Genomic DNA, 14,979 nt, shown 5'->3' on the forward strand with positions numbered 1-14,979 from the left:
TGGGTTTATTGTGCAGGATATGTGATGGGGGAAGCACTAATGGAAACATTTTGGATGTGTATATGAAACTCATGTTTATAGGATTGAGGTGTGTTATAGGATAATTAACCTGTGGATCTAATGCTGTAATTTTCCCTCCCACTTTGCCACACGTCTTTTTTTTAAATATTTTTTTATTGATTTCAGAGAGGAAGGGAGAGGGAGAGAGAGAGATAGAAACATCAATGGTGACAGAGAATCATTGATTGGCTGCCTCCTACATGCCCTCTACTGGGGATCAAGCAGGAAACCCAGGTATGTGCCCTTGACTGGAATCGAACCTGGGACCCTTCAGTCCGCAGGCCAACGCTCTATCCACTGAGCAAAACCAGCCAGGGCGAGAGAGAATTATTGATCGGCTGCTTCCTGCACACCTCCTACTGAGGACTGAGCCCACAACCCTGGCATGTGCCCTGACTGGTAATCCAACCATGACCTCTTGGTTAATGGGTGGATGCTCAACCACTGAGCCACACCAGCTAGGCTACGAGTTCCATTTGGATTTTTTTTTCTTTATTGATTAAGGTATTACATATGTGTCCTTATCACCCCCCCCACTCATGCCCTCACCCCCCTGGTGTCTGTGTCCATTGGTTAGGCTTATAGGCATGCATGCAATTCCTTTGGTTGATCTCTCCTCCTTACCCCCACCCTCCCCTGCCTTCCCTCTGAGGTTGGATGGTCTGATCGACATTTCTCAGTCTCTGGATCTGTTTTTGTTCATCAGTTTATGTTGTTCATTATATTCCACAAATGAGTGAGATCATGTGATATTTATCTTTTTCTGCCTGGCTTATTTCACTTAGCATAATGCTCTCCAGCTCCACCCATGCTGTTGCAAATGGTAAGAATTCCTTCTTTTTTACCACAGTGTAGTATTCCATTGTGTAGCTGTACCACAGTTTTGTAATCCACTCATCTGCTGATGGGCACTTAGGCTGTTTCCAAATCTTAGCTATGGTGAATTGTGCTGCTATGAACATAGGGGTGCTTATACCCTTTCTGACTGGTGTTTCTAGTTTCTTAGGATATATTCCTAGAAGTGGGATCACTGGATCAAATGGGAGTTCCATTTTTAGTTTTTTGAGGAAACTCCATACTGTTCTCCACAGTGGATGGCTGCACCAGTCTGCATTCCCACCAGCAGTGCATGAGGGTTGTGCTGGTGAGGATGCAGAGAAAAAGAAACCCTCGTGCATTTTGGAATTTTTATTGGTAATGTATTAATTTTTCAAAAGTTTATTTATGGAGGCATTGTCTTTATTATGTGGATAATAATTTTTAAAATATATTTTATTGATTTTTAAAGAGAGGAAGGGAGAGGGATACAGAGTTAGAAACATCAAAGAGAGACAATCATCCATCGATTGGATGCCTCCTGCACACCCCGCACTGGGGATGTGCCCGCAACCAAGGTACATGCCCTTGACCGGAATCGAACCTGGGACCCCCCAGTCCGCAGCCCGACGCTCTATCCACTGAGCAAAACCGGCTAGGGCTGTGGATAATAATTTTGTGTGAGCCTGTAGGAATGTTCGTGTTGACCAAGTCAACTTGGCATGTAAGGGTGCCAATACCAAAAGATGCAAGACAAGTAGGAGCTCAGTGAAGTTCCCAGAGGTCCCGCTGATGGGCAGGATCTTGGGATATTGGAAAGAAGGAAGGAAAGGTTGTAGATCCAGGGGTTCTGTGAGCTGACTGTGCACCTGGAGGTATGGGTGGAACCCTTCGCTGTGTGCAAGCTGGCTTGCATGTATCTGGCACACAAAGGAGCTCAACAAATGTTTGTTGAATCTGTGCACAATCAAATGAATCAATTATTTTTTGGAGAGCCTATTGTATGTCAAACAACCTGCTAGTACTTTACATAAATTCTCTCTAATCCTTATAACAACTCTGCCAGACAGTTACTATGACTCCAATTTAATAGGTCAGGAAAGCGGTGGCTCAGAGAGGCGAAGTCCCTTGTCCATATCCAAACCCTGGTCTTTAGATTCCAGTAGTCATTCCCCAAAAGGATCAGATCTAATTTCCACCCTTCCACTCATTCATCCATGTGTCAAGGATTTATTAAGCACCTATTGTGTAGCCCAACGACCTAGTACAACAACTGCTCCAGTGCCATAGAGTAGGCAGAGCACTCACAGGAAGACGGGCTGAGCGGCTGGACTGTGGGTACCGAAAGGGCGGGGTTTCTGGTGCATATCTCCAGGGTAGGTAGCTGCCTAGGGCTAGGCCAAGTAGTTATTATGGCTTTGGCTAGATCGAGGTTAAAGCGAGGTCTAGGAAGCCGATGTTAGGCACATTGGCCGACAGGGGGCGCAGTTCCGCAGCTAGAAATGTGGCCTGAAAATCTGGGCACCTACTGGCCATCCGTGCGCAGGCGCAGAAAACCCAAGGAGCGGCTTATTGGCCAACCGAGGGATACTTTCAGAAGAGAAGGCGTGGCTTGATTAATTACCTCTCGTTGATTTGCTTCGATCTCTGAGGGCGCGGCCTCGGCTCCCTTCTCTGAATGAGAGCCGGCCAATCTAGTTTTCCCTTCGCATCAGAGGCGTGTTTTAGGGCGGGCTCTTGAAGCAGCCCTTGATGATTGGCCGCCTCGATCAGCGGGCAGAGCCAGGAGAGCTGTCCATCTTTCTTGCGCTCACTTCCTGTGGAGTTTCCCCAGCTCAGGGAGGAGGGGGAAAAGGACGAGGGGGAGGAGGGCGGTCGTCCGGGGTTAGGTTCTGAGGTTGGGGGGGGGGGGTGGTGTTGGTCCGTTCAGGGCGGGGGATGACTCACAGCCCAGCCCATCTCCCCGACGTCGCCCGCCCGCGCAGAGCTCGCTCCATGGCTTAGCGGAGGAGGCGGTGGCGAGCAGGGGGAGGGGGACTCTTATTTTGTTAGGGGGACCGGGCTGAAGCCCGACCGGCCTGGCAGGGCTCGCCCGGGGCCGGGCGTCATGTCTCATGTGGCCGAGCCAGCTCGGGACGGCGGCGTAGAGGCCAGCGCGGAGGGCCCTCGAGCCGTGTTCGTGCTGTTGGAGGAGCGCAGGCCGGCCGACTCAGCCCAGCTGCTCAGGTGCGGGGCCGCTTGGGGCCAGTAGTGCTGACTGGGGGTTCCCGGGAGGCTGATTTGGGTGCAGAAGGGGCCCCGGTCTGGGATGGGAGGGCCTCGGCCTAGGGTTGGAGGACGTCGGGGCGCCCGTCTTGGGGGGGCACCTAAGGAATCCGGCGGTGGCCTGCTTGGACTGAAGCTTAAAAAGAGTCCTGGAAGTGCATTAAGGGAAGCCTGGTTCAGATCTGGAGGGGGGGGGGATTGACTGGGTCTCTAGAGGGACTTATTCTGATGTGTCCAGAAAGGTCCAGGGTAGCTGAACTTGGGCGACTGAGGCTCTCATTAGAGGCTGAATTTGGGGTCCTTGAGTCGGGCATGAGGGGGATGAAGTTGAGGGGGCACTCTGTAGGGGAGGCACTGATTTTAAGGGACTCTTAGCTCAGTGTCAGAGAAGGATTTCGGGGGGACAGAGGTGCTATCTTGGGAGCTTGGTGATTCTCAATGGCTGGTTGCTGGAGGCTGTGTTTGGGGATCATATGAGTCTGGTAGGATTTGGGGGTGTCTCAGATAATGCTGCGTGAGACCAGCCTTGTGAGTGTGTGTGAGCTAGAGAAGCAACATTCATCAAGACTTGACCAGAATAATCTCTTCACTCTTTACTATCGACCCAACTGGATCAGATCCCAAGGAGAGTGAAAAAGCACCCCCCCGCTTCCCCCCCCCTGCCGCCCCCCCCCCCTGGCCCTGGCTTCATTGGGGCTTGAATGGGAGACAGGCAGACAGAGGTGATGGAGATGGTGCTACCTCTTAGCTCAGTGAAGAAGGCTTCAGACTTTTGATTTGGGAACCCAGAGGAGGGTCTTGTTCCTATTGCCACTTGCCCTCGCCTCTTAGCAAGCCAACCTCTGCTCACTACACACACACACACACACACACACACACACACACACACACGTTCTTTTTATCTCACCCTCCTAGTCTATCTCTCAGACGACCCTGGGGATAATCTTGAATCTGTCACCAGAGCTGGAATGAGCACCAATTGCACCATCCCTATCTGGGTGGGTCCTATCATCAGCGGCCTTGGAAGCCCCAGCCCCCGTTTCTCCCAAGTTCTGTGCAATGGGTGTGTAAGCATGGGAGGGGGGCTTGAGCTACTTTCTGCCTGGAATTGTGCTGAGCTCCGCGGATCCTGGAGCTTCCTCTTCCCAACTTCCTGGGTGGTTTTAGGGCCCCGTCTGAGGGTGAGGAAAGGAAGGAAGACAGATCTTTGGGGAGGGCAGAAAATTCTTGCCAAGTGAAGTCACCCACAATCTCAGAATTCTGAATCTTTGACTAAATTCAAGGACGCATATCCATCTGCGTGCATGATTCGGTCCCCTCCACAGTAGGGTCTTACTCCCAGCATGGAGGCCTGAGCAAGGAGCCTTTGCATATCTTCGGATGCCTTTATAACAACGTAGATCATCACAGTAGTTGAAAGGGAGGGGTGTACATGACTTGTGTGCCAGTGGGTGTTGGTATTGGAGGCGTGTGCCTTTTGATCTATTCCCAAAAAACTGGAGAGCGGTGGGCCGGCTCATCAGGCCAAGAAAAGAAAGCTCACGTAAAGTGGATCTCCCACCCAAATGCTCCCTCTTGTAAATCCAGATTGTTGCTCCAAGGGCAGCCTTTGATGTTTCCATTTTGGATTTGGGTACGTGTTGGCATCCCATGAACTCTGGCTGGGGAGGGGGGCAACTCATTTGCAAAGTGGTGGATCCTTCTATAAAGCGAATCATTGACCCCGGTTCTCTTTGTGATGCATTCAGTTGGTGTCACAATGGGCTGTTATACTGAGGGATGCCCCTACCGTGCTGCATGTGTGTGGACAACGTGGGCTCACATTCAGCAGCCTGAAAAACAGGAGGGGGTGTGGGGGGCTGGGAGAGCTCTGAATGCAAAGTCAGGAGGCCCGCAAAGTGAATCTGGCCTTCCCAAATTCTTCATTTGCATTTTCCTCAAACCCAGGTTGTGGTAACACGTGAGTGTTAGAGCACGCTGTTGGGATCCAGGCACTCTTATTGTTTCCAATCTTAAGGGACTGTGGGTAACACAGCAAAAGATAATGGGGAGGAGGAGAGGGCGTGGGAATTGCTGGTGGTGCTACCCAGCGCAGTGGCTGAATGTTAGAGATACACTGTTTTCCTTCTTATCTCCTCCCCCTCTTTCTTTCTTTTTCTCTTTCTTGGAGGGGATTGAGGTCTCTCTCCATACAATAACTGACCACCACCCCTACCTCACCCTCACCCTCAGCCTGAACTCTTTGCTTCCGGAATCCGGGATTGTTGCTGACATCGAATTAGAAAACGTCCTTGATCCGGACAGCTTTTACGAGCTCAAAAGCCAGCCCCTATCACTACACTCAAGGTAATGTCTCCTCTGACGCCTCTCCCAATTCCTCAGGGCCCTCCATTCCCTCTTGGTGGGCAGGGGCCCTCAGTGCCAGCCCAACCCATTCCCTCTCTCCACCAGTTTGTATTTTCCAGTCAGTAAAATAAGGGGCCAGAAAAAGCATGTTATGTGAAAGCAGGTGGCCAAGCTAGGATTCTAGTATCTCGGACTAGACCTCAGCTGCCTTCCCCGACCCCACCTGCACACCCATTCATTCACAAATATGGCTGCAGCAGCATCCCTCGAGTGCCCAGAGACTGGGTGTGGCTTGCTCTAGCTCAGTGCCCAGATAGGCCGAGCCATACCCACAACCCCTGCTCACCCCTCCCCCACTCAACAAACTCCCCCACCCCCAGCCCTTGAGGAACCCCTGCTGGTCTCTTCTTTCCCCAAGCTGGGGAAGTCTAAATGTGCTGAGTCATGGGCTTGGGCTCTAAGCGAGGGGAGGGGACCTGGAAGAGGGGCAGGAAGAGAGGATTGTGAAATTTCTGAGATTTTCAAGACTGAGTAGCTCCTGGGACCAGAGGCCCAGGCAGGGGAGGAAGAAGGTACTGCGATTGTCCTGCAGCCGGATGCCCACCCCCAGGAGCTAAGGAAGCATCTCCAGCCCCAAATTGAGCTGTTTCTACTGCCACAGCCTCCCTTAAATAGGGTAAAGCCCCTTGCCCAGAGCCAAGCAGTGGCATCTCTGCTCAGTATAGGAACAGACCCAAATTGAGGCTTCACCGTAAGGAATGAAGGCTAAAATTCCCCCCCACCAGACTGACCCCTGAGGGCTGCTACCAGGCCTGGCTCCTGTGCTTACTCCATCACATTAGGTTTGGGACGAGACTTTTAGCTTACTTGTGGCCCCATATTTCCCATTCCACAGCCTCCCAATATCACTGCAGGCCACACCAGCCACCCCAGCTACACTGTCTGCATCATCTTCTGCAGGGGGCTCCAGGACCCCTGCCATGTCCTCTTCTTCTTCATCGCGGGTCCTGCTGCGGCAGCAGCTCATGCGGGCCCAAGCCCAGGAGCAGGAGAGGCGTGAGCGTCGGGAACAGGCTGCAGCCTCTCCCTTCCCCAGTCCTGCACCTGCCTCTCCTGCCATCTCTGTGGTTGGTGTCTCTACTGGGGGCCACACGTTGGGCCGTCCTCCCCCTGCTCAGGTGCCCAGGGAGGTGCTCAAGGTAAGGTCCAGAGTCCCTGGGGAGTGATCCTGGTGACTTTTAGCTGAGGTCCTGGAGCCCCAAGGAAGGTCTTTAGGTGCTGTTAAAGTAGGCTTTGCCAGTGTCCCATTGTGTTTTGGGGTTCTGAAATTTTCTTGTGGAATTGTGAGGGGCTCTTAGGGGCCACAGGATGTCTTGGTGGACCATGGAGGGTAGTGAGTGCCCCCAAGTGGGCCCTAGGGTCTGTGGAGTGGCGTTGGAGGAAGAGCTGCGTATATATGTGGTGCATTAGGAGTTCTGTGGCTTTTGGATGTCTTGGGAAGCAATATGTAGTTCCTGGGTATCAGAGACAAGGGTGGAGTCTTGGGGACTGTGACAGAGGGGGCTCCAGAAACCGAGGGGTTCATCCATCATGGATGGATCCTAGTGGCTGTGAGGGGTGTCCAAGAAAGGGAATTTGGGTGCTGGGAGAGACTTACCAGTATTTTGGGGGGTTCTCAGATTCTGGGCCTGGTTTGCCCACAGGTACCTCTCTGAGTCCTGTTCTACCTTGTCCCCTCCTGTCCCTCCTTCCCCTCATCCCACAGGTGCAGACCCATCTAGAGAACCCGACACGCTACCACCTGCAGCAGGCCCGCCGGCAGCAGGTCAAACAGTACCTGTCCACCACTCTTGGGCCCAAGCTGGCTTCCCAGGCACTCACCCCACCACCGGGGGCTGCGAGTGCCCAGCCGCTCCCTGCCCCTGAGGCCGCCCATGCTACTGGCCCTACAGGCAGCGCCCCTAACAGCCCCATGGCACTACTCACCATCGGGTCCAGCTCAGAGAAGGAGGTATGTGGCTGCAAACAACCCTCCGATGCTCCACCCTCCGACTTCTGCTAACCCTCCTCCATATTTACTTCTGTCCCCAGATTGATGATGTCATTGATGAGATCATCAGCCTGGAGTCCAGTTACAACGATGAGATGCTCAGCTATCTACCTGGAGGCACTGCGGGGCTGCAGCTCCCCAGCACGGTAAGGCCCCGACATGGGAAGTTGGTTTAACAACTTAGCGCATCCCTGTGTCACTGACACTACATCAGGATTGGCTATGTGTATAAGAGACCATGACCGTCACCTTGGATTGTATTAAGATAGAGAAGGAGACTATATATTGATAATGGGGCATAGCAATGCCCTGAGACCTTTAGTTGGATTGCATGGAAAGGCAGACCTTGTAGATTTTCTTTTTGTAGAGAGTGGGAGGGGGAGAAGGAGAGAGAGAGAGAAACATCGATGTGAGAGAGACACATCAATTGGCTGCCTCTGCACCCACCCAACTGGGGCAGGGATCGAACCCCCAACCCTTGGTGCATGGGCTGATGCTCTAACCTCTTAAACACACTGTCCAGGGCAACCTTGTAGATTTTGATACATACAGGATGGGGACTTCCTGTATGTATGGAACTATTGGGGCATAATAAGCTGCTCGCTTGAACTTCAATGTAGGAGGGATCAATAGATGGGACTTATTTATTTATTACTTTTTTATTAATCCTTACCTGAGGATATTTTTCCATTGCTTTTCAGAGAGAGTGGGAGGGAGGAAGGGAAGGAGGGCGGGGGAGAGAGACAGAGGAGAGAGAGAAAAATCAACTGGTTGCCTCCCGCACACCCCCCAACCGGGCTGGGGATGGAACCTGCAACCTAGGTTCGTGCCCTTGACTAGGAATCTAATCCGTGACCCTTCAGTGTGCGGACCCCCTAACAGCTGAGCCACACCAGCCAGGGCAAGATAGGGGGGTCTTTTAGCCTTTTGAATGTACCAAGAGACTGAAACACATCAAAAGTCTCAAAACTTAGCATGGCTGGACCTTGAAGTGATTCCAGGTACTACGTCTCTTTGCAGCGAACCGTGCCAAGAGGCTGGGGCCTCGCAGAGAGTGGATGAAACTTTCTAGAGCAACAAATATACCAACACATTGTAACATTCTGGTTCTCAAACATTCCCGAGTCCTATAACTTGTTTCAGGGCATACCAAGAGGCTGTTGTTTTGTTTCTTTCCGACTTACCAAGAGGGTAGAAGCATATATAAAATTTATACCAGTTTATTAGAACTCTGTGTTGATTTGGATACAGCTAGAGATTAGAGTCTTATATTAGATGGATCCAGCAGATTGGTGAGGGTTTCAAGAGATGAAATCCTATCGAGAGATGGGACTAATTACTTACAGATTAGGATGTTGCCCTAGGGAGTATCCAGGAGAGTGCAAAGGGGAGAAAACAACGTAGGCGGACATAAAAGCAGTGCTAGTTGTGTAGTTGGACAGGAAATCCTGGGAGGTCAGAATATGCAAGAAGATACTTGAATCAGAGCGTTGGTGCATGGCAGCTGGAGACTATGTATGTAAGGTGGTGCAACGCAGTCACAGCAAAAGACTGGAGATTGGGCTGGAACTCTCCAGAAGGCCAGATTTGGGGTGGAACGTTGCCATGACAATTTCCCAAGGTCTGAGAAGATTGGGTTGGAGTGTTCCAAGAATGCTGGATTGGAATGTCGTGCTGGGACAGGGAGGGGTTGGGGGGGCTGATGGACTGAAATGTTCCATCGGAGTCCACAACGACCTGAGAAGGGTGGCTTTGCAGCATTTCTTCTCTCAGAGCCAGCCCCGGTTTCGGGAGAGGCGCTTCACAGCTCACGGGGGGATTGATTTGAGGGGCTGCAGGGGCATGATGAACAGGCCAGGCAGGCTCGAGTCCCCAGCAAAGCGGGGTAGGTCCATTTGATCCTGTTCTCCCTTATTTTTTTAAATATTCATCCTTTTTAAAAATATATTTTATTGATTTCAGAGAGGAAAAGAGGGGGAGAGAAGATATAGAAACATCAGTGATGAGAGAGAATCATTGATTGGCTGCCTCCTGCACGCCTCCTACTGGTGATGGAGCCCACAACCCGGGCATGAATGGAAATTGAATGGTGACCTCCTAGTTCATAGGTTGACGCTCAGCCACTGCACCTCACCAGCCTTATTGAGTCACCATGTGAAATTCCCTTGAAAGAGAAGATTCCTGTACTGAGTCAGCCAATCCTTGCATTAAGAGGCGTGTCTTTGGGGATGTGTGGAGGGTCAGGAGCCTGGTTCTAAGATGGGGCTGAGCCTGGGTCTGTTGCTAATCATCCTTTCTCTGCCATGCCTGCCCGCAGCTGCCTGTGTCAGGGAATCTGCTTGATGTGTACAGTAGTCAGGGTGTGGTGACACCTGCCATCACTGTCAGCAACTCCTGCCCAGCTGAGCTGCCCAACATCAAACGGGAGATCTCTGGTAAGGGCCAGGCTTAGCCCCATGTCTGCCAGGTGTGGGGGTGGGCCTGGTTCTGGGGGAAGGGGTTTAAGCAGACAGAAAAGGGAACTCGTTGCCCTCTTTTTCCACATGGCCCATGGTGCTACTCTCACCCCACTGCCTCTCATCTTGGGTTTAACAAATGGCCCATCACCATGGCTTCTTGAAAAATAGTAAGAAAAAGTGGCATTTTTTTTGTCTGAGATTTTAAATATATTTTATTGATCTTCCACAGAGAGGAAGAGAGAGGGATAGAGAGCCAGAAACATCGATGAGAGAGAAACATCGATCAGCTGCCTCCTGCACACCCCCCACTGGGGATGCGCCCGCAACTAATGTACATGCCCTTGACCGGAATCGAACCCGGGACCCCTGAGTCCACAGGCCGACGCTCTATCCACTGAGCCAAACCGGTTTTGGCAAAAAGTGGCATTTTTTGTTAATTCTTACCTAGGGATATTTTTTTCCATTGATTTTTAGAGAGTGTGTGTGGAAGGGAAGAAGAGAGAGAGAAAGAGAGAGAGAGAAACATTGATGTGAAAGAGACACATTAATTGGTTGCCTCCTGCATGCACCCTGACTGGGGCCGGGATCAAATCTGCAACCCAGGCACTTGCCCTTAACCAGGAATCAAACCCACGCCCCTCAGGCCAACGCTCTAACCACTGAGCACACTGGCCAGGGCAAGAGTGGCATTATTTAAAAGTATATTTTTACTGATTTCAGAGAGGAAGAGATAGATAGAAACATCAATGATGAGAGTGAATCATTGATCAGCTGCCTCCTGCAAGCCCCCTACTGGGGATTGAACCCGCAACCTGGGCATGTGCCCTTGACCGGAATCAAACCCGGGACCCTTCAGTCTGCAGGCTGGCACTCTATCCCCTGAGCCACACCAGCTAGGGCCAGAGTGGCATTTTTAAAAAGGTCATTTCCCCTGCATGTGCCCACCAAAGCCTACCTCAGCAACACACACTGCCCTCCTTCTTTCCCATGCCCAGAGGCCCTGACTACCTGCACTCTCTTCCAGAGACAGAGGCCAAGGCCCTTTTGAAGGAACGGCAGAAGAAGGACAATCACAACCTAAGTGAGTGAGAGCATGTGCCCTTGCCACCATGCTCTGCAGCCCTGCCTCGCTCTGTGCCCCAGCCTGCCTTGGGGGGTCCCAACGCCCCAATTTCTCCTCTTCGCTCCTTGGCCTATTGATGACTCTTTCCCACTTCTATCTCCCCCTCCTCCAAAGTTGAACGTCGCAGGCGCTTCAACATTAACGACAGGATCAAGGAGCTGGGCACCCTCATCCCCAAGTCCAGTGACCCGTGAGTCTGGGCTGGGAGCCCCAGGCGCTAAGAAGATGGGGCGGGGGACCCTGCTCTCCTAAAGTCATTCCCAAGGGGTCTTACCTCTGGCCCTTTCCCACTCATCTCTTTTCACCCTGAGCCAGCTCATCACCATGTCTCCACCTACAATTTGAGGTGCGTGATCTTAGGGTCCGTATGCCTCATCAGGTCCCTGCAGGACAAAGGCGCTTAGTTTCCTGTTTATTTCGTGCTTCCTGTATTTATTCAGAAAACATTGAGCTTCTGCTTTGGACCAGGTACCAAGCTAGGCCCTGAGGCGGCCAGAGGGAATGAAACAGACAAAAATCCCTGACCTCATGGAACTGGTCATTTAGTGGGGGCAGCCAGACAGCAAACAAGATAAATAAGTCAAGTTCATACAATTCTGATGAATGTTGTGGAGAAGAATAAAGAATGGGAGGAAGATGGGGGGACTTGGGGGAGGGTTACAATTTGGGGTGAGGACCGAGGGGACAGAACAGGCCTCCACGAACAAGAACCATTTGAATAAGCAGCCACAGGAGGAGAGGCAGGAGGTGCCTGGGGGAAGAGTGGTCAAGGAGGAGAGCAGAGCTGGGCTGATAGCTCTGCGGTGGGAATGGATTTCCATGCCCTGGGAGCGATGAGAAGCCAGAGCAGCTGTAGTGAGATGAATCCGGGTCAGGGGTGAGAGGAGCAGTAAAGGGACAGGTCAGAGATGGCTTCAGGGCTTGGAAGGTTCCAGGCAAGGGATGAGCATCCCATACCCTTGATGTACCCCCACCTCAAGTTCTAGGCATGGGGTGGGGTGCTCCATCTACCTGGTGCAGCAATCCAAGATCCCAAGAGACTCCGCGCACAGCTCTCCCTTCTTTCCTTCCCCTCGACCGCACAGGGAGATGCGCTGGAACAAGGGCACCATCCTCAAAGCCTCTGTGGATTATATCCGCAAGTTGCAGAAGGAGCAGCAGCGCTCCAAAGACCTAGAGAGCCGGCAGCGATCCCTGGAGCAAGCCAACCGCAGCCTGCAGCTCCGAATTCAGGTCTGGAAGGGGAGGAGGTGGTGGCAGGGGGGAGGGGGCTTCCTGCAAGCAGAGGCAGAGGAAGAGCAGGCCACAATTTCCCCTCCTGGAATACTTGGGAGATCCCAGGGCTTCCCGACTCCCATGATGATGATGATGGTGGTGGTGGTGATAAGTAGTAATCATAACATTAAAAAGAATAATGATGGATATTGGCTAGTGTGCATTGCGTTTATCTTGTGCCATGCACTGTGACAAGAGCCTTATCTCCATTTACTAAGTGAATCGTCCCAAGAGCCCAGTGAGGCAGGGACCATTGTTATACCCATTTTACAGATTGGGACGCTGAAGCTCAAATTTCAGGCAACTTGCCTAAAGTTACCTAACTAGTGAGTGGTAGAGGTTGAATGTGAACCCAGACAACCTGCCCTCCTAACTGTGACATCCTCTGCCTCTGAGGGGCTCTGAACTCCATCTTATCCCACACCTACCCCCTACTTTTTGCAGGAGCTCGAACTGCAGGCCCAGATCCATGGTCTGCCGGTCCCTCCCACCCCAGGGCTCATCTCCCTGGCCACGACTTCGGCCTCTGACAGCCTCAAGCCAGAGCAGCTGGATGTTGAGGAGGAGGGCAGGCCGGGCGTAGCAACGTTTCACGCAGGGGCGGGCCCTGCCCAGGGTGCTCCCCATCAGCAGCCCCCAGTGCCACCCTCAGATACCCTTCTGGACCTGCACTTTCCCAGCGACCACCTGGGGGACCTGGGAGACCCCTTCCACCTGGGCCTAACGGACATTCTGATGGAGGAGGAGGAAGGGGTGTTGGGGGGACTGTCGGGGGGCGCCCTGTCCCCATTGCGGGCTGCCTCTGACCCCCTGCTCTCTTCCGTGTCCCCCACTGTCTCCAAGGCCAGCAGTCGCCGAAGCAGCTTCAGCATGGAGGAGGAGTCCTGATCAGGCCTCACCCCTCCTCTGGGGTTTCCCCACCCAGAAAAGGAGGACACGTCGAGATGAGGCCCTGCCTTTCCCTCCCCCTCCCGTGAGACTGCCCTGCCCAGGTGTTCTGGGGGAAGAGATGAGGCCCCACCCCTATAACCAGGCAAGGAGGAGGAGTCCGGCTCGCCCCACCCCTTTCCCACAGGCCCAGCCAGCACCATGACATCAGGGCCTGTCTCCTGGAGATCACAGTATCTCCTTTGCCCAGTGGGACCCACCCTCGCCCAGGTGAGGGAAGGAGACAGGATGAGGTCTGTCGCTGTCCTCTGGGACTGTCCTAGCCAGGTCTGGGATAAGGGTGTGTCAGGATACCGTTCCATCCCTTCTCTTATAGTGGCCAGTCTACTCCATCCTGGCAAGGAAGAGGAGTCCAAATGATGGAGTTCCCACCCTGGGGCTTAAGCCCTCCCCCTTTCACCATGATCCCTGCCCTGCCCAGGCCAGGAACAGAATGAGGATGAGAGCCGAACCCTTTACCTGGGAACTCGGGTCATGGCCTAGCAGTGGAAGAGCCAGTCTATGCCCCTTCCCTATAGGAGCAGCCCAGCACCAGTATTTCAGGCATGGAAACGTCTGCAAGATCAGGCCACCATGTGGAGATCACAGCCCTTACTCCGCAGCAGCATCCCAGCCAAGCATTCCACTGGAGGGAGGAGGGTACTTAGGCTCCCTGCCTTAACCTGAGAGAGAACAGCTCTGAGCCGACCTTGCCCTTGGGAAAGGGGATCGATTTTGAAATCTTACGGGTTGACATTCCAGACCTAGATCAGAAGTGAGAGTTAGACCCCCTACCCTTGGGCAGAGTCCTGCCTCCTTCCCTGAAGGGCAGTTTGGGGAGGTGATAGGGAGTAGGGGATACTGAGTCCAAGTCCCAGAACCAGCACCCATTCCTTTTTTCACCACATAGAGGAACAGGACGAAGGAAGGGATCCTTCTGGGGATCTCCCCAGGCCAAGAAAAAGAAGCCTCTCCCACCTAGGTGGAGGCTTGGGGGAAGGGCTTTAAATCCTGTATCCTTCTTTTGTTTATCTGATTTTTTACTGACACCCCCCCCCCTACTCAGAAGTTGATCACCCCAACCTCTGGCCTCTACCCAGTTCTCCATTTGGAGGACTCTTCCCCATTTCAGAGTTATCAACAGACACTCCCCACCCATCCTCACCCCTCCTATTATGTATATTCAAGATTGTCAGCTTTGGATTACTGGGGCCAAGTCCCAAGGATGGTGTACTGAGGGGTCTGTAGGTTTGTGATTAATAAATGCTAGGCGTGTTTGATGCGCTTTTAACTTTGGCAAAGAGTCTCCTGTCCTTGCTTTTGACTGTGCAGCGAGCATTGCTCATGCAGGCCAGGAGGAAGAAAGGTTCTTGGGAGAAATAGATTGAAGAGAAATGGATGAAGGAATTTAACTAGAAATAAGGGCTGGAGGGAAACAACCTGCAAACAAAAGCAATCAATCCATAGCTACCTGTCAGACACTCCTTACTGTTGTCAAGAGCTTCACCTAATTTATTCTAAGGAATATTCAAGAAAGTGCTGATTCCTTTTTTAAAATATATTTTTATTGATTTCAGAGAGCGAGAGAGAGATAGAAACATCAGTGATGAGAGAGAATCATTGATTGACTGCCTCCTGCACATCCCACACTGGGGATC

General features: G+C 52.3%; 1 protein-coding gene across 3 annotated transcripts; it reads left to right on the forward strand.

Annotated features, from left to right (window-relative positions):
• Positions 1-2,811: 2,811 nt before the first annotated feature.
• Positions 2,812-14,622, forward strand: TFE3 (transcription factor binding to IGHM enhancer 3). 3 transcript variants are annotated; one of them, XM_079765154.1, is made up of 10 exons: positions 2,812-3,102; positions 5,374-5,487; positions 6,383-6,686; positions 7,253-7,498; positions 7,579-7,683; positions 9,855-9,972; positions 11,021-11,077; positions 11,234-11,309; positions 12,205-12,352; positions 12,839-14,622. In XM_079765154.1, exons 1-10 carry the CDS (start codon positions 2,984-2,986, stop codon positions 13,280-13,282), a joined length of 1,731 nt encoding a protein of 576 aa, XP_079621280.1. In that variant the 5' UTR covers positions 2,812-2,983; the 3' UTR covers positions 13,283-14,622. The 3 variants fall into 3 exon arrangements, with proteins under 3 accessions (XP_079621280.1, XP_079621281.1, XP_079621282.1); XM_079765155.1 differs by having other exon boundaries at positions 3,079-3,102; positions 6,448-6,686; XM_079765156.1 differs by lacking the exon at positions 2,812-3,102 and having other exon boundaries at positions 6,402-6,686.
• The last annotated feature ends 357 nt before the right edge of the window (positions 14,623-14,979 follow it).

The sequence above is a fragment of the Cnephaeus nilssonii genome (assembly GCF_951640355.1).
Source record: "Cnephaeus nilssonii genome assembly, chromosome: X".
Taxonomy (NCBI): domain Eukaryota; kingdom Metazoa; phylum Chordata; class Mammalia; order Chiroptera; family Vespertilionidae; genus Cnephaeus; species Cnephaeus nilssonii.